At 44.3% G+C, this 23,512-nt stretch overlaps 1 protein-coding gene across 2 annotated transcripts in view; it reads left to right on the plus strand.

Moving 5' to 3' along the window:
* The window catches only part of MLXIPL (MLX interacting protein like), an 883,858-nt gene that overhangs the window by 390,806 nt on the left and 469,540 nt on the right, over nt 1–23,512 (plus strand). For both annotated transcript variants that reach the window (XM_078679572.1, XM_078679571.1), the window contains 3 exons: nt 11,103–11,150; nt 11,606–11,801; nt 12,341–12,421. In XM_078679572.1, the coding sequence (XP_078535698.1) occupies nt 11,103–11,150; nt 11,606–11,801; nt 12,341–12,421 (325 nt within the window). The remainder of the gene's footprint in view (nt 1–11,102; nt 11,151–11,605; nt 11,802–12,340; nt 12,422–23,512) is intronic.

Consider the following 23,512-nt stretch of genomic DNA (forward strand, 5'->3'; position numbering starts at 1 on the left):
GGGTACAGGGTAAAAATAAAGTAAAATTAAATGTAAATTAAATTAATTAAATTAAATTAAATGTAATCAATTTACATTAAAAAAATTATTATATACTTACCAATACTTACGTTGTAATGGTATGCGTTGTAAAGGTATCTGCGTTGTAAAAACATGCGTTGTAAATGTATGCGTTGTAATGGTTTTTGCGTTGTAAAAGTTTCGTTGTAAAAGTAGGCATTGTAAAAGTATGCGTTGTAACGTCATACATCCGCATTTTCAGCGTATAGCATGACTTTCCTCTACCATCACCTTATGGTGAGTCCCCATCTGAAGCATTTAGTAGTAGTCATTCAGATGTGGTCTTTTCTGCTTCCCTGCTCATTGATCGCCCCTCCCCTTGAGAATCCCCTCGCCAGGTTAAAAGGAAGGCTGACCATTACTTCTTATGTTTCACTACCTCAGCCGCTTGCACAGACTATCTATTAATACTGAATGTTTTATCAAAATTTTGATCTTACCCTGACCTAGGCTCCAGGAACTCTTTATACACACTAAGGCTGAATCTGCATTCCTTTTCCAGCCTGGATGCTCCTAATACGAAAGCGCTTATCTTTAGCTGGTAAAGGGAAAATGCAATGTTTGAATCTGAACGATAATTAGAAAACTCACCACGATGCAAGGTGGTGTTGTTGGAAATGCAAGATATATTCAAGAAGCTCAATACTGTAGCTGTTATAAAATTATAATCCATAAATTCAGTGGGGACTGGAGCCATAAACATGATGGGTTTTTAAGAAAATAGCTATGGCACGGTTTCCAGGGTATCCAATCATCTTTTGTGCTTGTGAATTAGCCACCCTTGTAAGGTGCCTATTCAGTATATCAGTCAAATGTAACAGTTCCTTGGGGATCTATGAAATACTCTAGCTTCAAGGTGGCTGGGTCCCATCTAGTCAGGTCTGAGTTCTCAGCCCCCCCTCCCCCCAAATGATTGGCTGAATCTGAGAGATATTATTATTTAAAAAGGTAAGAGCAAATTGTTCTCCCAGAAGGCCGAATTCCTTGCTACTCCAGCAACTTGAGGATATTAAAGATGTCTGATCTGCATGTGTGGCTGAAAGATGACATGTGCAGACTGCCTAAGCAATTACTGAGTGGCTTAGCAGCTCCTACGTACTTCTGAGCACCTCACACCTCAGGAACTCACACTCACCCGAGGACCTGAGACTGATGTAGCAATGCCCAGCTGCAGTCCTTCAAAATGTGTGTAGGCGGGTGCCAGATACAACTATGCCACACCTGCAGAAGCTGCTTGTCGCTCGTACATATCTTGTGGACAACTGTGACCATGGATATATCCTTGCTGCCACGGGACTAGTGGACTCCTGCCCGCCGGGGGAACCAGTGGGAGGAAGAAGTCTATCTCGCTGCGGTAAGGGAGACCTGGGCTGCGATCTGCGAGAAGATGGCCGACTTGTGGCAGCAAAAGTTGAGCAGGAGCTGGTGGGCCTTGGAGCACCTTAATCACCACTGCCTCAACTGAGGCACCATTTGGAGGCCATTTGTCATAGGCTCTCGTGCAAATCAGCGAACAACTTAACCAATGACCTGAGGAAATCAGGAGCCATTTTTGGCAACCAACAAGTATTTATTTACTTCAGCAGCTGGAAAATTAAATTACAACTATCTGTTTACAAGCAGCATATGTAATTATTTAACTGCTCTCAAGCTCTTGCAGTTGTTCCTGCAGACTGTTTAGAACCAAGTAGTCCTCTATAATCTAAATTTACTCGCCTGTAGCAAACCACACTGCACCATAAATATAAAACAGATAATCATAAAAAGACTGATAACAGGAGCATATCCAAATACACTTCCCCTCACACTTTTGGGGGCACAGACAACAAGCAACAAAAGGGCATGATAAAAAAGAGTCAGCAAGAGGAAGCATACAACCCAACCAACTGGAAAAGTGTCACGCTTGAAATGTAGTGCAAAACAACTCGCTGATCATCTATTCCATCTGTATAGCTTATCCAGATTTTACACGGCCATGGCCCCTCATACCTTGATCTTATAAAAGTTCCAGTGCAGACAAAACTAATTGTCAAATGAGTAATGCTAGGCCCTGTCAAACCAAGCCAAGTTGTAAGCCTTAATTCACCTGTGGCTTTACCATCACCACCTCCAAATCATAATCAACGAACAAGGGACTGAAATGCTCACCTCCAACCTTCCAACCAGAGTGTTTAGTCCTGCACATATCAGGTAACGGATGAGGATCTTCTAGAATCTAGCATCCAAGAGTTCAGCAGAAGATGATAACATTTTTGTAGAAGACGATGAAGCCAAAAATGAATCCGCCAATTGTTAGGTGCTCTCTCGGCGCAAAATATGATGATATCCACACTTTCCAGACTAACCCTCAAACAACCAAACACCATGCTAGAAGTGTAAACTTCATTGGAAGCCATAGATCAAAAATTACAAAAACTGAACACACTTGCAATTTGTGAGCTAGAAGAGGCCAACAGGGTCACGATAGCTTGTAAACGATCCAAACATTCCGCAATGGATGACTTGAGGGAGAATTTTCCCATCAATTAAGTCTCCAGTAATTTCGCTAAATCGCAGAAATTGCCAACGATTTTTGTAGCAAAACCTACATAGGCAAGAGATTTTAGACTCAGCCGAGATTCACCAGCAACTTATGCAAGGCACAATCCCACTGTACCTCGATACGCCGGCAGTCCCCCCCCCATTTGCAATCATATAAACTCTACATATTGGGAAGAATACATAAAATCCCTACACATGATGTATAACAGCTCAAAAGAGGAACCACTACCAACAAAGACTAACTATAATTAAACTGCCTCACAAATGACAACAACCAATCAGCCGGAAGAAGATGATTCACAAGTTTCAGTCTGACATTTAAGGTTTAGGTGCCGCTGTTTCGAGACGAACATCACAGTGAGTAATTTCCTGCAGTAGGTTTTGCTACAAGAAGGTCTTACCAGAAGTAAAGGCTTCTAAGAAATGGTTTAATTTAGACCGGACTGAACTAAAAACTAGCCCAAATGTAGTATGGCGTTGGCACAAAATCAGTTGACAAACGTTTTAGTAAGATCCACACAAGTTTAGCTCCAGAGCAGAAAAAGACATAGGAAACTGATCAATGCCACCTGGCTCAGTGATGCATCTAACCAAAGAATGGAACATTTTAAAGGGCTGAACCACAGACCCTCAAGAACTCACTTTGAGTTATACAACAGCACTTCAAAGATTATGTAAACATCCTTTGGGGGTTTTCCGGGGTCTTCTCAATGGCCAATTTTATTCAGTAAGTGTCACTCTTGATCATCACGTTTTGTGCCAAATGATTGTTGGCGAAACACTGATCGGTTTGTGGCTGGCAGTCAAACACAAGAAAAACGGAGCCTTAAGAAGTACCTACCTCAACCACATATATCATTCAATGAAGGAAAGCTTATCATTTTTAAGTGGTAAAGATACATTTGTGGATGGTACAAAAAGCCGGAAGAAATACCCTTCTGTACATCTGACCTCATTTTCGAGTCTGTGAATGCTGCTGGATACAAAAAGCAAGAGGCATAGGCATCGTATTTGATTTGTAATAGTGTTCACCCTGTGGACAAACCCTATCACTGAAAGTGTGCCCTTTAAACTTAACATAATATAAAGTATTCGAGCTTCTGCACTGAAACATTTGAAAACAGTTTACCAGTTCACTGGCAGCAATGCTATGGATTGCTGCAAAATGGTGAATCAGGACAAACCCAATAAACAACTATAGAGATTTCAGAGAACTAGCTCAGACTAGTAAAATACTTTAAGGTTGAGTAGTTAGTCAACTGCTCAACAGACTGAGGTATTTTTTTAGTGTACAGGACCAGTCAGTTTATGTGCAGAATCTTATGTAGACGCAGTCATATACCACTGTTTCCCCGAGACAGGTACATACTACACTTGGATTTGGACACTCAGCTCTCCAGGGCTAGTAAGGTTGAGCAGTCAGTACATACTCTATCAGGAGATAGGAGTTATAGTGAAACTCCGATCCGATACAGCAGGGCACTGTAGGCCCTCAATAACTTCAATGTCCAGCCACTGCTGTAATGTCAGAGAAGAGTAGGGCTTTGTACGTGAAAAAGGAAGCTACATTTATGCAACTTAGTAAAAAACTCTGCTGGTGTTAACCTCTTATGCAACATGCCAAACGTTTTGGTACTAATACCGTGGGCACTAGATTTTTATATAACAAAGATCTCTATGGCTAATTTTATGTAAGGGGCAGCTGTCAGGTGCTCTGTTTTTTCGGGACTTGTCAGATTTCCAATACTATGTGTAAACAAAGTTCAGCCAGTGGGACAGAGGTATCAACCTAAAGATTAAGATGTGCAAGATTACTTTGATATATCTGGGCCTCGTATTTCAATGTGTTTAGGTAAAAGCTGGAAAATCTAGTGGATATCTGATCCCTTTGGGTGAGCTGCTGGTAAAATGATCCAAAAATGTTATGTTATGTTTTCCATTTTTATAAAGCGCACAGCTGCCTCAGCAAGGAGGCGTCCCGGCGCTGGCAGCAGTATCAGAGAGGAAACCTGGGGCTAAGCCACGGGAAAAAGATAGGTTTTTGCAGCCTTTCGGAAAATGAGCAGGCTATCCAGACACCGAATCTGATAAGGTAAGGAGTTCCACAATTTGCCGCTATGCAGCGAAAGGACCGTCCCCCGGCTCGGAGACGCTTCACTCGAGGGACCGTAACCAAAAGTTGTCCCGCAGAGCGTAGCTGGTGTGTAGGTATATACGATATCAACAAATTGGACAGGATCTCAGGGGATGAGAGTTTAAGAATCTTAAAAGACAAACAAAGGGTTTTAAATACAATTCTTTTGATCATAGGCAACCAATGCAGACGTCGAATAGCCCCCGTCACAAAGCAACTTCTAGGAACCCTAAGCAAGACCCGAGCTGCCGCATTCTGGACTCGCTGCAGACGAATCACCTATGCCTTGTTAGCCCCTAGAAGGAGCGAATTTGCATAGTCCATTCTGGACAGGATAGCCGCGTGAACAATCGTCTGGCAGGTAGAAGGGTAAAAAAAACACAGCAAAGGGTTTAGTCCCCGGAGCAGGCCAAAACACGTGCCTGCTACTTTCTTCGTATGCTCCTGAAACCTGAGAGAGGAATCTATCCATATCCGGGGATTTTTTACTACCGGCTTGGGGGTGGGAGCACTACCCAGAGTCTTTGGCCACCATTGCTCACTTCAAAGTCCCTGATCTCTCCCTACCAACAACACCTCGGACTTATTGGCGTTGAGCTGAAGGCAGTTGGTGGACATCCACTCTGCGATGGCTGCCAGGCCACTCCGAAATCTGGAAGCACCCCGTGTAGGGTCGTCGGAGAGGGCCACCACCAACTGCGTATCATCGGCATACGAGACCATTGTCCCTGACCACAGCGGCTGGGGGTTGCACGTACAGGTTGTTCAGAACGGGGCTCAGGGCCGAGCCCTGAGGAACACCCTGCCCGATGGACTGGGCACGGGAGAGAAAGGGGGGAGCAGATACTTGGAATGTTCTGTCCGACAGGAAGGATCTAAACCATTCCAAAGCTGGGCCAACGACCCCGGCCTCCTCCAGACGATGTAAAAGAATCCGGTGGGAGACCTTGTTGAACGCGGCAATAAGGTCAAGCAATATCAGGGCCGCATCCAGAATGGACCGCAGATGTTCAGAAAATCAGGCAACCCCCAAACTCAGCACCCAAACAACAAAGGTGACACCCTAAAAATGAGATGAATTCAGAGTGTCCACCGTGCTGATGTCCTATCAAGCAGGAGTACATTGAATCTAGTAGCCATTGGCTTTTCAGGGCCCTGTTCACAAGGACTTGGTAAGAACCCAGATGGTCTTTAAGTTTCTTGAAGCATCATGGACAAATGTAGCAGTTGGAAACACTGTGTATTCCTCTTGGGGGATGGAACTTTGAGCTTGGTATCTTAGAAAGAGCAATTCTGGCAGTCAAAGGTTTTGGGTGTTAGTGGCATCCACCAGAAACCCTATGACTCAATTAGTCCCACCAGGTTACTATGGAATACGGCTTGGTCCCAACTGTTTATCTAAACTTCAGTATTTCCAAAAATGTATTAGGTTGGACCTTCTGTGGCTGAAAGCTGGCAGAAATGGCTACCTTAATTATTTGTGGTTGCTCAGGGACAGTGGAGGCTCACCACAGCGTCTATGCAGCTCCTAATTTTGAGGTAATTGAAAATCGCTCTCTTTGGTCACTGGCCAATTGGACTGAAAGGATCTTGTGTCTCCCGTGCAGCTTCTATATGTTGCGAAATTAATTTACTCATTTTCTAGCCTGTAATAACAGCAAAGATTCTCCACGCATCTAAGGCTTATGCCCAGCTATACAAAGTACAGCCAGTAGCATATTTTCTATCCCAGGCAATCTTCTCTCTCACAACACTATTGTAATCGGTTCTGTTGAATGCCATATGAAGTATATGTTTCTGGCTTACGAGGGGGCCAGTATATAGCTAACTTTGTAGGCAAAGGTGTGTAGCTTGAACAAACAAACGTTAGGTTTACTGCAAGACGTCTCAATTGTTCAGGAGGTGCTTCTTATTCTTTGCAGACTCAAGGAGGGGTCCGACAGCAGGCCTGCTGCTGGAGAGCTATTTGTGCAAGGAAATAGCCATCATCACAGCAATCGAGGGCTGAAAGAAATTTCACTGAGTCCAGCTGAAACTTTCACTCACTGTTGAAGGGGTAGAAATTCCTTCCACCACTACCAAGATTCTCCAATTTCTGGGAGTAGGTCCTGGTAGAGGTAACAGGCATGGTGTCACGCCCACCACCAAGGAGAGCCTGCAGTGCAGCCCACAATCTTGTGCAGCCGGTCACACAGTGTCACAAATCAACCGGTTCCATTGAGGTTAAACACTAGTGAAAGGCACATAAATCTACCACATGAGGCTGAGCAAGGAATTTCGGGAGAGGGCCATGGGGCAGCCATTCCACTAAGGGTGAAGGTTTAGAATTCTTAGGCATATGAGCTCTAATTGTTGCCACCACCAATATTCAGGTCAGAATGGTTAGAGAGACAGTTATAACCTTCACTACAAATGGAGGTACACTTCACAGTGTACCTAGTTTGACCAGAGCTCGGCTCTCCTGTAGAATGTCACTCATTAAAAGATAGCACATCTCCAGTCACTCTGATTTTCGAAAATGAACCTAATATAGGTCAGAAGGAAATAGACAAAGTAGCACAGCTTCTCCAAGTCGTAAGATTCCCCCCCCAACCAAGGCAGCTGTACCGATCAGCAGACTGCTGACAGAAGATGTGACACCTAAAACTGATTATCCCTCTGAGAGCTGGTAGAAACTAAGTATATCTGTGCCAACTAGTCATTTGCTTGACGTATTAGAAAAACACATTCTGCTATAGCCAAACAATCCAGGGCGTATTTGTGTTTTGAAGACATCAGGGTCACCATGAATGTCATTACATCAAATAAATAGAAATCATTGGAATGGAATCTATACCACTACTGTGGCCCTTTGAGCGAATATTCTCCCACTCACCTAAAAACCAGGAACCGCTGTAACGGCGATAGTCTCCCCTCTCACCTCCAGACCAACCCTCCACAATGTTTAGAACAGGATGGGCGATTGATCCCAAGTGGAAAGGAAAGAGAGAGAAAACCAACATGCCTTGGTAGAAGACGTCAGGGCAATGGCGTAACAGGATTTCTATTTGATGAAGGATGAGGAGAGAAGACGGGTTCTACCTCTTCTGTTCTTGGGGCCACAAGGTAGAGGCACTGTCTGGAAGACACAATCGTATGAAAATAGGTCAATTAAAGGGGTATCATACAACCAATGGAGAAAACTTTACTCTTACTGTTCTGAAAGCATACAATGCACTCACTTACTACAGAATAAGCGTTAAAGGTTCCCAAAAGAATTGTCTCTGGAATGGCAAATTGCAGGAATAATATTAGTCCTAGAAGTCCATTAGGACAGTACACTAAACCCAACATATAACATAAAAAAGTAAATACCATAGGAACGGGTGAGTTCTTCAATCCAGAAGAGAGGAATCCGCAGACTGCCAGGAAGGCAGTGAAGAACACAAAAGAAGAGTATGACTGTAAGTGAAAATCCCCTACAGCCTGCCAAGAAGAAATGCTGTTGTAAGGGAGGATGTTTCCAGCGTAAAATGACGAGGAACCACTCATATGGCCCTCGCAACAATGTAGTGGTGTTCACAGCAGCGGCTGTACACAGGAGTGAAAATTAGGAAAGAGGTACCGCTCCTGCGGTCCTCGCAACAACGTAGCAGTGCTCACAGCAACGACCGTACACCTGAGTGAAAATCAGGAAAGAGGCACTGCTCCTGCGATCCTCACAACAACGTAGCGGTGTTCAGGGCTGCGGTCGTACACCAGAATGGAAATCTGGAAGGAGGAACCTCTCCTGCGTTCCTCGCAACAACGTAGCGGTGTTCATGGCAACAGCCCTACACCTGATTAAAAATTGGAAAAGAGCCAGCAGCCGCACACCGGAGTTTCTTTAGGAATAGGAGGCGGGAACTGTAGTCTCCTTGCAGCGAGAATTCAAAAATATCTTTAAAGCCAATCAACTCTACTGCTTGCAGCGCCTTATTATAAGAGCGCTTCCTTGTCACATGGTGAATTTTGGCCCAATAAAAAGGAGAAGGAATCTTTAAAGGAAAAGCTAGGAAGAAGGAGATGTGCATTCATACAGTTTGAGGGTCGTTAGGAACTCGAGCGGTAACACATATTTCTATTAGAGTGGATTGCAGTGCTGAGGCCAGGCTATCTATCTAAGTTTTTCAAGCATTACTTACTTGGTGCAGTTTGCAAAGCAGCCATTCTACTACAGCACGTTAGGCTTATGAATCTCTTTTGTTAACGACTACTTATACTTTTTCCTAATCTGAATTTTCTTCTTCTTGAGTCCAATTTCCCAATAGGTTTTGAAGGAGCCACTTGCTGATTTGTTCTATACGTTATGAATGAATATTTTTATTCTATAGTGAGATGGGGAGAAGCAGCGCTGACCAGTGACCACCTCCTTTCTTACTTCTCCTCATCTCCTGTCATTGCCCATGTTTTAACTATAAAATGAGTAGATATGTTCTATGATAGGCTGCAGTTACTGGATGTGATAGACTGCCCCCATCACTTTGGATAATGACCAATGCACTTCCATGTTGCTCAGTGCAGAAGTCTACAACCTTGTGACTTGTGCTTAAATTATGTAAGTTATTTTTCCTTGGCTGGACTTTACACCTGTTTTGTTTCTTGGATCCATTGTAAATGTTTTTCATCCTTTCTCCTCTGTCAAGGTAGATTTGACTCATTTTTGTTCTTGTTCATTGAGGGTTATGCAGGTAAAGTGGATTTTCAAAATGTGCGTACCGTTGACTGGCTTGACTGACTCAAGCACAGTTTGGCTGAGTCCTAGTAAGGTACATAGTTTTCTCCCAGATACATATTCAATGTTGTCCATACGGCTAAACTGTTCAAGATGATCTGACTACCCACAGGCGCTTGCACAAGTTTTTCCTGCATCTCTATATCATATCCTGCCTATACAGATGAATCCTCCCTAGATATTGTAGAGGGTGTTAAGTTGTGCAGAGTCTATGATAGGTCCAGCTGTGAGCAGCCTGAAGAATTTGGAGCTGTAGAGAGGATCAGTAATTTCAGCCAGTTCTTGTCAAGCAAATCATTGCTTGCAAAAGTGTAAAGTTTTTCAGGTGTTTCAAAGTTAACTGTTGTTTTGTCGATTGTGGTTGTCTTGGCATAGAAACAGGGCAGAATTGTAGAGGTAGCACTGGAATCGCCTACTAGTGGTCTTGATGATAGGTCATATTCCACAATTCTCTTGGTTAGTATTGTGGTGACAAATGTGGTGAAAGCTGCAGATAGATCAAGGAAGACAGGGAGTAGTTTTCATTGTAAATCAATTGGAACAATTGCTTTGAGTGAGGGTGGGAGTTGTGACTGGTGGTGGTGGTGGTGCTAGCTGGCTGTTTTTGTTTTAAAATCTTGAGGCGGGAGGACAGATTTGATGTTCACTTAATTTATTGCCTTAACAGATGGGTGCAAAAAATATTCTCACTGTAGCATTTGTAGCACATTTAACTTCACCACCACATGGTGCATCGTCGAGTCTCAGGAGTGGGTTCTATTGAGGAGCATCATTAACTACTTATAAGGTTTCAGATATAAAATGTATGCACCTGGCTGTGGTATGTGTACCCATTCTTGATCTGGTTTGCAGGTTTCTGAGAGGATGGCACTGTAAAACAACTACAATGCATTGGTGACGTTTTGTATGTGATGGTACCAGATGGTGCCAGGGAGTGTGTCTAATGGGTATTGCAGCAGAAACTTGAATGGGTGAACTCTGAACTCTCTGCTGCCTATTCTACTGCTTTCAAATCCAAAGTGCAGGTGTTTCTAAGATGTAACCCTTCCAACAGCACTTTTGTTTATTGAAATCAGATTGTGAAGACTGAGAAAGTGGGGATGTTTCCATCACTCTTGTCACCGATAGCCCTTAACTCCAGTGCCAGGCCTGGAGTGCCAGATGTCGGTTTCATCAGATGGCGATCATGAAACCGCTGTTACTAGATGAATTGTTCTTGAACGTGCTGGTCCTGTACAGTAAGTTCGGTGCCAATACCTTCAAAGTGTCACCCGAGGATAGTTTTTGTTTAACCCCTTACAGCACTGGCTAGACTTGAAAAAGGTGACTGAAAACAGATGCGTAGAAAAACCCCTTTTGAGTCCCTTTGCCAAGGGTCAGCGAAAAGCTAAGCGCAGGTGGTAGGGCGACTTTCTCTCACCATCTGTGGCCTGCTGGTCCTCTTAAGTGTCTTTCTCCAGACCCACACAGCCAAAAGTTTACCTTTCTCATCTCTCTTGCCAAGGCTACAAAATATCTGAACTCTTTTTCTGTATCACTAGATTCATCTGTTGCCTCGAAAACGTTGCGCAATGGGTAGTTAGTTGTCATTTTCTGTTGTCCCTTTCTTTTTAGCTGAGGAGATCACCACACAGGAATGGAGAGCAGCCTGACGCCACAATGGTGAGTACAAGCCATCCTCTCCTCTCTCTTTGTAGGAGGGGTTTTTCGTATTCTTGTTGATTAGCCCTGCATGAAAGTCCGTTGGATGTCTAGTCATAAGCAGAACAATTGCAGAAATCTCTAATGTTCTTAACTCTGCTTGACAGCATGCAAGGGGCTCCCAAGTCTTCATTTACGATGACTTGCCCTTTTTTCCTATTGGGGAGTTTTTGCTCAGTGCTAACTATCAGGCAATATGAGGAAATGCCTCCCCTTTTGGGTGTTGGGTTGTCGTTTTGGGTTTGTGCTGTGGTTCGGGTGGACATGTGTAGGTGTATTGGGAAGCTTGTCTAGATGGCTTGATTGTTAACCCATTGCTTTGGTTTTTCTTTCGTCGGGTAGCGGTCTTGGTGTGTCGATTTGGTGTATTGGGCGCGGTTTTTCCTGCTAAGATGCTGTATGTTAATCCTCTACAGGACAGCCCCCTTTGGACTTCCACCTCGGAGAAATGGTGCAGTTCTCTCTTCTACCCTGGCGCTCCCAAGGTTGGGGACGGAGCGGAGGATTATGACAGACAGCTCTTCGATCTGGATTGCTTTTTGGCAGATATTTCTGACACACTCTTCACCACCACACAGAACCATGAAGCGCACCACACTGTCCAAGACTACGGTAGGATTTTGACAGACTTGCTCCTGCTGAAAGGAGAGACTTTCATTCTGTCCAAAAAATTGTATGCCTGTGTTCCAATTCCACTTATGGCAAAACTGCCTTTCTGCCCGTGCCCCTGAAGCAAAGCTCCTTTCGTGCAGTGATCAGGCGTCTTCCTACTTAATGTCCTTCCTGCGGGATTCTTTTTTGGGTGTTGTATATAGCAGCCTAAAACAGGACAAGTAATTGGTCCCAAAACCAATTTTTTCCAAGATCTCAATCATATATGGCCACTCCACTGAGTCAAAGGCTTTGGCCGCGTATAGAGAGAGACAATATCAGCTCTTGAGCTATCGTCATGATTCTTTTTTGGTGGGCTGAGCAGTGTGGGCCTCCTCATCAGGGTGAAAGAAACTCCTAGATTAATAAGATGTTTTGTCAATTAGGGCTTGTATCATTTCAGTAGTGTCTGCTTGTTGTTTATTGACTAGAGTAAGGCTGTCTACTGAAAGACGGAGAAGGGAAGTAAGTGGCATTTTATGCATATTTTCGTTTTTCAGCTTATGCAGGAAATGCAGACATGATCCAGCCAGATCTGACCCCACTGCAGCCAAACCTGGATGAGTTTATGGAGATCTCAGGTATAGTCAATGCTTGGATGTAAACTGTTCTATTGTGATCTCTCCTTTTCGGTGATAGAACTGCCCTTATCCTGGGTAAAGTTGTCCTGGCATTTTCGAGGAATTAATGTGCCAAACCTTCTGTTTTCGAGAACTGGGCTATCCTAAGTGAGAGAAATTCCCTGACTCTCTCTGTAACAAAAAGGCATTGCATTCTCTTGAGAGATGAACCTGGCTGTGTTCTTCTTTAGGAGGAGACTGGCCTGGTCTTCCTTGAGAGGGGACTGACGTGTGCTTCCAATAACTCAGTCTGGTGTGTGTCTGAGTGCTGGCAGAATACTGCAAGCGCTGATGTATTTGACTATTGAGATGGACAGATTAGTCATAAACCTACCACTTTTGAGAATTGTTTACTGTTGCTTCACTTTAATATTTTATTTTATGTAGCACGTCATAAATCATTCCTCATGCTCTGAGCTTTGTAGCAGCAGTCATAACTATTGCTCATTTATTGACATCAGAAAGTGTTTTCTGAACGTATTAATTCACTTATAATCTGTTTATTTGTTTTAAATATGACAAGTGCCAGTTACAGTGTGTCGCATCTAGCTGTACAAGCATCATAGTAAACCATTAACTATCAAAGAGATAAGGCAATAGCAGATACCAGAGGCGCACATTCTGCCAGTCTTATAATAAGCATAATGTAAATTCCAAATATGTACGTCAGCTGGAACAGTTTGATCGATTAAAAGGAGACAAGATGTAAGAGTAGCACAAGAAGCTAAAATGAATAGGTACAAAGTGCAGCAACTTATTAACTGATTTTGGTTTCATTTTGAGCAGAATAGTATACTTGTGTTGAAATGGAAAGGTTCCTTGCATGGTGACAAGCGTGCATCACTGCCCTGAGTGCCCTTGCTGCAACGTTATCTGGATCCCTGGTGCTCATTTTTGTTTTCATGGGTGAACACGGATCATGCGTGTGCACCATGTCATAGGCCTATTGGGCAGATTATGGTCTTGTTGGACTGGTGGTAGTACCCAGAGTACTACCTTCATAGTGGTGAAAGGCTGCTGCCTTTGAAAGGAATTAAGTAGTACAAGCGTGTTGGTAGTAGAATGCATGTAGTGATCAGTAAAAATGTGAAAAGGCCTTTTTACCTGTGTCACTGGAGTGAGGCCTATGGGCTCACGCATGTAAATTTCTGCTGCTGTGTGCTTAACTCACCTTTGGCCTACATCAAGTTAGCATGTAGCACTTTGCTGCACGTTTATTATGCATTTGCTAGGTGTATGCTTGCCTGTGACTGGTACAATAGATGGAAGACTCTGGATTCCATTTTGGGTGACTGGGCACCATTTTGGGAGACTGGAGGAGCATGACGAGGAAGAGCTGGGTGTGTGAGACACACCCTGGAAGAAGGAGAGTCTGGCTCTTCAGTACACTTAGAAGGGTGCTCTTTGTTTCAGGGAGATGTCACTGGAAAGGGGCTTGGGCACATCTCAGGAAGGAGATGTGGCTGATGAGATATTCATAAAAAATAGGTTTGAGACCCGGGGTAACCTTTTCATTCACATATCAATGTGGCTAACATGCAGGTGGTAACTTCTAGCCACTGTGAAACAAATAACATTGGCAAAATGTGACAATGTAGCCCGTCACACTCCGTTGCGGGACAAGTTGTCTCCAATATAGTTGACCTGTATATTCTCAATAAATCAATGTGATCCACAATAGTTTCAATGTTTTTAATCTTCATTCATTGTAAATTTAATTTTTTTTCAACTGTTCCATCACAGTCAGAATTCCAGTATCAAAATTCCTGTCGTTATGTATACAATCCAGAAATTTTCTATGTCATTTCATCAATACCAATTCCTTTCAAATCCCTATGCATTTCGTGCTTGCGCACTTCATCAGGGGAAATGTACATTGAATCTATAAATAAAACACAATTGAAAATGTATAAATGATACGGAAGTAGACAAACATTAATGTAGAAGACGTAACAAGATAGTGCTTATTCGTGCTTGTTGCATGTAAGATGCCGGTGTTGCATGTGCACATGGATGGTATGGTGAACCAAAAAATGAAAGAATACTAAGTGAAATTGAAACAAATTCCAAACAAGCTCCGTGATTGTGAAACATCATGCAAGGGTCGGTAATTATAGGGGAGAGTTCAAAATACACGTTTAAAGAAGATCATGAAATGTGTGACGAACCGATCAAAGAACAGTGTCCACATGTGAAAGTGGCGCATAATCATGGTGTTCGAGCGACAAACACAAACGATGCTGGAATCTGTGTGTACCATTAACACGGTAAAGTCACACAGTGCTCGGAAACGATAACGTAGTGCTAGTAAAAACATCATATGGGATGTTGGCGTCTACACGAGTAACCCCGGAAGGTGGTGACATTTAGTCGGTGTATTATGCGATTACCTGCGGACGCGGTTCGACTGGAAACCGCTCACCGGTAAAAGACTTTAAATGTCCTCGGATCCGTCCATGTCAGTGTCCTGGTCGATGGTAGAACGCCACGCATGCGTGTGGCTGCTCAATACATAGTAAAAGAAAACGGACTAACCCGCAAAATCGATTCCCATAGTTAAATGTGTAACCGAGGCCCCGAGGTCGGGAACATCAGTCTAAGTCATATTCTGGTGGCTAAGATCGGAAACCCAGAACAATGTAAATGGATAAGTAAATGAATGAGTTTCGCCTCCGTGTTGTACAAAAGAAACATTTGTCAAAAGTCAAACGCAGGATAATGGGTGTGTGTGGCGGCCATCTTGGAGAGGGCTACAGGAATGTGGAACTTCTAAGACTGTATGTAAAAAACTATGTAAGGAAACGCAAGGTAAAAGGCTGTGAGAAGAACATATATAAACAGACGTGTGACAACGGGGTAATGATGGTGCAAAAGCTGGTGATAATGAAACAAACAACTCATGCGCTGATTGGTCAAGCATATACGAATCTATGCACTATAATATCTCAAAGGGTGATATTACATCATAAGAAGCAACTATATATGCCTCCCTTGGCTCGGCTTAGGCGCGACGTGACTTGTTGGAAGTCGCTTCCGCTTTCTCTTCTCGGTCGCGCTGTGCTGTTTAAGATGATGGCTCTTCCTCGTTTCCTCTACGTGCTTCAGAACTCTATGGACCCGTTTCCCCCGTCGTACTTCAGGGAGGTTGAGTCTCTTCAGAGACAGCTTCTTTGGGACGGCAGGCCCCGAATTGCATTTGTGAAATTGACGTTGCCATGGTATGACGGGGGGGGTCGGTCTGCCTAATGTCCGTAAGTATTATTGGGCGTCACAATTGGCGGCGGTTAATCAGGCTATCTATGGCTCGCCTTTGGACCCCAGCTATATTATGGACCGCGGCCAGGTTCGCGGGGGGGAATTCACTAGGGCACTTTATGCGAGGCGGGGACGCTTTCCCCTGGTGGGACCAACAGCGATTGCTGTTCAGGTCTGGCACGAGGCTAGCCGCTCCCTTGGGTGGGAGGGGAAGATCACACTGGCCACACCCCTCTGGAATTCTGAACGCTTGGGCAGCTTATGGAAGTCCAAGGGTTTCGACAAATGGGACCTCATTGGGATTTCCCGAATTGGGGATCTCTGGGGTAAAGATGGCATCCTCCCGTTTGAAACTTTGCAGGAACGATATCATTTGCAAGAGAGGGAGAGGTTTCGGTACCTTCAGATTAGACATGCGCTGCTTGCTGGTATTCCCCGCGACTCGATGCTCCCGGAGGCATCCCCGTTGGAGGATCGAGTGTTGGACGGTCATCTTCCAATGAAAACGATCTCCTTGATCTATAAAAAACTAGTTAATCACACGGAAGATCCCTTGGTGGTACTTAGGGGCCAGTGGACAGCAGATGGATTGATCCTAGACGATGAGGACTGGAGGGAGGCTGTGGCCTCACCGAGGGCCGTCGCAATCCAAATGAGGCTCCGGCTGGTTCAGTTGAAGATCCTCCACCGCTGCTACGTGACTGGCCCACGGCTGGTGCGAATGGGCTTGGCTCTGAGTGATGAGTGCAAGAGAGGATGCGGCGAGCCTGGAACGTTCTTTTACGTGCTGTGGGACTGTGCCCTCATTCGGGGGTATTGGTCCATTATACATGCCAAGGTGCGCGAGGTGTGGGGAGTGAGTTTTGAGTTGGAGGCGCAGCGTTGCCTCCTGAATGTTAGGGACACGACGGATCTCCCGTCCCATGGAAAGGTGTGGGCCACGTTGGCATGTGGTATTGCCAAGCATAATATAGCTCAATTGTGGGGGGCGAATCAGCCACCTACAGTTGGGAAATGGATGGAAGATTTGGACTGGTGCATGTTTAGAGAGCGGGCGGTGAAGGTGGCCAGGGGGAGACCCAAGAAATAGGGCAAGATTTGGGGGCCCTCGAATGTATATAGAGGTGATATATGCGCTCCCCCTGCAGTACGGGAAGATCCAGTATTGTCGGAGGACCCTTAAACCCTGATGTTGGTATTTCCGTAGGACAATTTCTGTATAGGAGGATATATGTATATGTACTGTGCGTAAGAGGCATCCCAGTGTATTTATTGTAAGTGTTTTATAATTTTTATGTGTTCAATAAAAAGAATTAAAAAAAAAAAAGCAACTATATTCCATACGATCATTTAGCCCTTTCGGGTTAAACGAATCCAATTTCTTGATCCAGTACATTTCACGTTGCAAGAGTCTCTTTCTGTTGTCAATGCCTTGTTTTGCAGAAACAACCTCCAGAACCATGTATCTGATTTGACATACATTATGGTTGTTAGCGGCAAAGTGTGCAGCAACCAGTGCTTTCATTAACTTGTTTCTGATTGTGCTTTTATGTGCCGTTAGGCGCGTTTTTATTTTCCTTTCTGTTTTTCCCACGTATGGGAGTCCGCAGGGACATTTGAGCAAGTAGATCAGGTTCTTTGTATCACAGGTAGCATTAGTGTGTAATTTGATAGGTTTACCTGTAGTTGGATGGTTCAGTGTATTTCCACGTATGATGTTATTGCAATGCCCGCAGTTCAGGCAAGGGGTAGTGCCTGTGTACCTTGTGTTGACTTCCCTTGGTTTAGATTCAAGCAGATCTTTTATGTTTCTCGATCTTTGGTAAGCGAAAAGCGGTTTGGTGAAAATTCCTTTGAAATCCGGTTCGTTCTCAATCATCTGCCAATTTTTCAGTCAGGATAATCTTTTTAATCTGCTGACTCCTGGTGGAGAATTTGGACACAAATGTTGGTCTGTTTAGTTTTGGGTCAACCACAGGTGTTTTCAATAATTCCTGCCTATTGATTGCTCGTGTTCTTTTTATTGCGTCATTTAGCACTGTCAGGATATTTTCTCTCCTGGAATTTCTCCAACATTTTAGTTTCATTCAGCATCAGATGATATCCGTTTGATCCTCAGGAACTGTGAGTATGGTAAGTGGCGTTTTAGAGACATTGGGTGACAACTGTCGAACAGTAGGGAATTGTCCCTGTCCGTGCTTTTGGTATAGACATCGGTGTGGAACTTGTTGTCAACAAGTGATACCAAAACGTCCAAATATGGGATTGACCCTGTGCTGATTGTATGGGTGAATTGTATGTGGTCATCAATGTTGTTGATGAACAACATGAATTCTTCAAGCTCTCCCAAAGGTCCTTATCATATTAGAAATATGTCATCAATATAGCGCCATAGTTTGTGAATGTTGCTCTGCCATCTTGGACTTCTAGCCACTCCCATGGCCTGTGTTATGGGGCTATCAGATTTGGAGACACTACTGCTGTACCAGATTGCTTTCTGGAGGAAAGGCAAGACAAAATATTAGGCACTTCAAAAGGAAGCAGACCCCAAACACAAACTTCAAAGACTCAGACCCCAAATCACATTTGGTGTCTGGAAATGGACTATAAGATGGGATGCTCAATACCCCAAAAACTGTCAACTGTTAAGCAGCTAGTCAGCCTATGTTAGGAGGAGAAGCTCTGCAAGACCTGCCTGTGACCAGGGCTGGGGACTAAGAACTGCGGGTCTCCCAGGTGGGTGAGGAGACACCACCCAGGGAAATTAAAGACCACCTACCCCTCAGCAGGAAGCACCAGTGCTTGCCTGCTTGCCAAGATCAGTGTGCTCTGCGAGTATAACGACAGCACTTGGAGGGAGCTAGGTCCAGTGGGGGATCCTGGCAAGTGGACCCCTGTAGCGAGGTGTGAGAAAACAGCTGCTTCACTGATCTGTTTGTCACCCGTGTTCAGGTTCAAGTTGGCGAACCAATATGTCAGAAGGGTCTGCCGTGAACTTAGATGTGGTTTCATCGATCGAGCCGTAGCCAATGTGGAAAGTGAAGTTTTGGACCCCGTATACTAGAGAGGGCTGCAGTGAAGATTAATGCTGTGCCAATTGTACAGTAGCCCTGTTGTGCAGAGTGAAGTTGGTGACAGAGGAGGCTGTCAGAAAGAAGAAATTACTGCAGGGCTGTTTGGACTGTCGCTCTCTGCAGTGGTGGAACAGCAGCAATCTGTTGGAAGTCCGGCCTTTTTTCGACCCAGTTCAGCAAATGACCATCACAATAGATGCTTCTCTCACAGGGTGGGGGACGCATCTACAGAACTTGACTATTCAAGGCATGTGGGCCCCTCACCAACTGAGTTTCCATATCAACTACCTAGAGCTACTGGTCATCCTGTTCGCTCTCAAAGCTTTCTTTTGTCACCTATAACACAATGTAGTTCTCATCAGAACACACAATATGACCACAATGTACTATCAATCTACTTGAAATATCCAAACTTGGACTCCAGGTTCCCACACCTGTAATCCATCGCAATGTATTATGGATGAACTGGTCAGGGTTATTTGCCTCTGCCACTCCTTGAATTTGTGGTCCAGAAAATTTGGCAAACGTCGCTCACTCTCATCCTGACAGATAGAGTTGTCCTTAGAACTAACTCACAAATTCTGGTTTAGGTGGTATCCTCCTTCCACCCTAATCAATTTATTGAACTCCTGGTGTTCTTCTCGCACCCAAACTCCACAGCAGAGAGGGCTCTTCACACTCTATATATATCAAAAAAGTCCTCATGTACTACAATGATCGGACAAATCCCTTTCATAACACACAGCAATGCTTTGTCTCTTTTACTAAACCATACAAAGGTCATCCTCTCACTAAAGCCGGCAGGAGCATTCATGCTTGCTGTGCCAAAGCCAAGAGGCAATCGCTAGCCCCACCCAGGCTCCACTCTATGCACAAAAAGGGGGCCTTCATAGTTTTCCTTGGTAACATTCCCATAGCTGACATTTGTAAAACAGTTAATTGGTCTGCTCCACACATATTCACTAAACACTACTAGGTAAATATTTCAGCATGCCAACAATCGAACGTTCACCAATCTGTCCTCCATACATTTTTTAGGTCTTCTGCAAAGTTCTCCAATTGGCCACACCTCAAGGGAGAACTGCCCCACAGTCAGTTCGGGCTGGACTGTTCCCATGAGGCACAAGGTCAGACTGATTTGCATATGGCCATGTCTGAACTGGGGTGGCTGAGTGAGCTAAAGAATGGTGATGGATTAAACCCAGATCAGTTGACTGGGGGTGAGTGTTTGATTTGCTCAAACACTCCGTCCAGCATCCCCTTTTGTATCGCTTTGTTCGCCCTAAGTGTGGCAGGGTATGCTCAGACGTGAGTCCCTTGCTCACTTGGCCACTGGATTCAAGATAGCCTGGCTGATGAGGATTATGTATCCGAAACCGGTCCCAGGATGCTTGTTTCCGGTCCAGGGAAGACATGGCTTAGCAGTTCGGGCTGGACTGTTCCCATGAGGCACAGGGTCAGACTGATTTGCATATGGCCATGTCTGAACTGGGGTGGCTGAGTGAGCGAAAGAATGGTGATGGATTAAACCCAGATCAGTTGACTGGGGGTGAGTGTTTGATTTGCTCAAACGCTTCGTCCATCATCCCCTTTTGTATCACTTAGTTCGCCCTAAGTGTGGCAGGGTATGCTCAGACGTGAGTCACTTGCTCACTTGGCCACTGGATTCAAGATAGCCTGGCTGATGAGGATTATGAATTCGAAACCGGTCCCAGGATGCTTGTTTCCGGTCCAGGGAAGACATGGCTTGGCAGTTCGGGCTGGACTGTTCCCATGAGGCACAGGGTCAGACTGATTTGCATATGGCCATGTCTGAACTGGGGTGGCTGAGTGAGCTAAAGAATGGTGATGGATTAAACCCAGATCAGTTGACTGGGGGTGAGTGTTTGATTTGCTCAAACGCTCCGTCCATCATCCCCTTTTGTATCGCTTTGTTCGCCCTAAGTGTGGCAGGGTATGCTCAGACGTGAGTCCCTTGCTTACTTGGCCACTGGATTCAAGATAGCCGGGCTGATGAGGATTATGAATCCGAAACCTGTCCCAGGATACTTGTTTCCGGTCCAGGGAAGACATGGCTTGGCAGTTCGGGCTGGACTGTTCCCATGAGGCATAGGGTCAGACTGATTTGCATATGGCCATGTCTGAACTGGGGTGGCTGAGTGAGCTAAAGATTGGTGATGGATTAAACCCAGATCAGTTGACTGCGGGTGAGTGTTTGATTTGTTCAAACGCTCCGTCCATCATCCCCTTTTGTATCACAGTCTATGCAGAGCATGTGTATCTACAGCTTCATATGCCACACATGAAAATGGTACTTACCCCGTAACCATCTGTTTGTGGCATGTAGTGCCGTAATTTCACATGTGCCCACCCTCCTCCCCAGAAGACTTGAGTTGTTGCAGATGCCTTTCTTTTTCTTTTGCATGGTCATCCTCATCTGCTTTTCTATGCTACATCTTCATCCTCATCTGCCCTGTGGAAAACAAATCAACAATAGAACTGATGGTAAGGCGCATTACCAGTCAGGAAGAGTCGCTATACCTTGTGAGGCAAAGACTTATTCGAAGAAAAACAAGTGGCACATATCTGAGGCCAACACTAGATGGTAGAAGTATGCAGTTCATAAATTTACAGCACTACATGCTACAAACAGATGTTTACATGGTGAGTAACATTTTCCCTCCCCATGTTGGTAGTTGCGGCAAAGTACAGTTCTGAACCATAGCTTCCAAATTTTTAGATGTAGCCTGGCTTTTAATCAGTGACGCCTCCTCTAAATAGGGAAGGGAGACAATTGCAAATTCATAAACCTTGTTAAGGAGGCGAAATTGAGCTGTATTTCTCACTTTATATGAAAGTGCTTTCTCGTCATAAGAAACCAGCTGTAATATTTCCAACATAAACTCCCCTCCCAGGGCTTGGTTTTTAACTTTCTCAAGACCAAAACTTACAAAACTTCATCGCATACTTGGGAGTGTGTAGTGTAGCTGGTATTGTTAGGTCTCACAGTGAACATAGTTTACAACTGAAGAATGTTTTAATTACAGAAGAAAGCAGACACAAGGAGATAATGAAAGGAGCGCTGAAACTTTTCAGACACTCACCCCCAGTCACAGATGTGGTTTGAATCTATCATCGTTCTTTAGCTCACATTGCCACCCCAGTTCAGACCCAGCCATATGCAAATCAGACTTGACCCTGTGCCTCATGGGAACAGTCCAGCCCGAACTGCCATGCCAGGTCTTCCCTGGACTGGAAACAAGCATCCTGGGACCAGTTTCGGGGATTACACCCCTCATCAGCCAGGCTAGTTTGAATCCAGTGGCAAAGTGAGAAAGGGACCCACGTCAGGGCATATCCTACCAACTTTGGGCAAATAAAGCAAACACAAGAATATGATGAACGGAGCGCTGAAACTTTTCATTTCAGACACTCACCCCAAGTCACAGATCTGGGTTTAATCCATCATCATTCTTTAGCTCACTTTGCCACCTCAGTTCAAACCCAGCCATATGCTAATCAGTCTTGACCCTGTGCCTAATGAGAACAGTCGAGCCCGACACGCAAGCCAGGTCTTCCCTGGTCTGGAAACAAGCATCATGGGACCGGTTTTGGATAACACCCCTCATCAGCCAGGCTAGCTTGAATCCAGTGGCAAAGTGAGCAAGGGACCCACGTCTGGGCATACCCTGGCAAATAAAGCAAACACAAGGAGATGAAGAACGGAGCGCTGAAACTTTTCAGACACTCACCCCCAGTCACAGAACTGGGTTTAACAATAGAGCTGATGTCCATGCGCATTACCAGTCATAGGAAGAGTCACTTTACTTTGTGTGGCGAAGACTTCTTTGAAGAAAAAAAAGTTGCACACATCAGATACCAACACTAGATGGCACGAGTATGCAGAGCATGTGAATCTACAGCACTACATGCTACAAACAGATGTTTACATGGTAAGTAAAATTTTCCCTACTTATGTTGGTAGTTGCGGCAAAGTACAGTTCTGAACCATAGCTTCCAAATTTTTAGATGTAGTCTGGCTTTTGTCCAGTGACGCCTCCTCTAAAAATGGACGGGAGTCAATCTCAAATTAATAAACCGTGTTAAGGAGAAGACATTGAGCTGTATTGCTCACTTTGTATGCAAGTGCTTTCTCGTCATAAGAAACCAGCTATAATATTCCAAACATAAACTCTTCTCCCAGGGTTGGGTTTTTAAATATCTCAAGTCTAAAAATTACTAAACGTCATTGCATACTTGGGAGTGTGTAGTGTAGCTGGTATTGTTAGGTCTCACAGTGAATATAGTTTACAAGTGAAGAATGTTTTAAGTACAGAAGATGCCATTCGATTGAGTCACAACCAGCCACTTTTGCCTTGGCTGAAGACCTATAAAAAAATAACGTTTACTACTTGAGTGTAAATTTCATGCTTGAGCACTAAATGTGCAAGAGGCTGGGAAATCCAGAAATGTAACTCCTGAACAAAATAGCTGGTCCATATAAACATAACCATGTGCCTCTTTTATACTAATATTTCATGTTATTTAATATGTTGGTGCATTTAGGTCCCAACTTTGGAGAATAATTTTGTTGAATCATTTATGAAAATATTTAGCTTTCACATTTTTCTCTCCTACAAATACACTCAGGGTGTACCTTCTGTTCTTAATATTAAAAGTTGGTTTAAAACAAAACAGGTGCTGAAAATAATCTGTTACTCGA

Source organism: Lissotriton helveticus, chromosome 3_1 (genome assembly GCF_964261635.1).
Source record: "Lissotriton helveticus chromosome 3_1, aLisHel1.1, whole genome shotgun sequence".
Taxonomy (NCBI): Eukaryota; Metazoa; Chordata; class Amphibia; order Caudata; family Salamandridae; genus Lissotriton; species Lissotriton helveticus.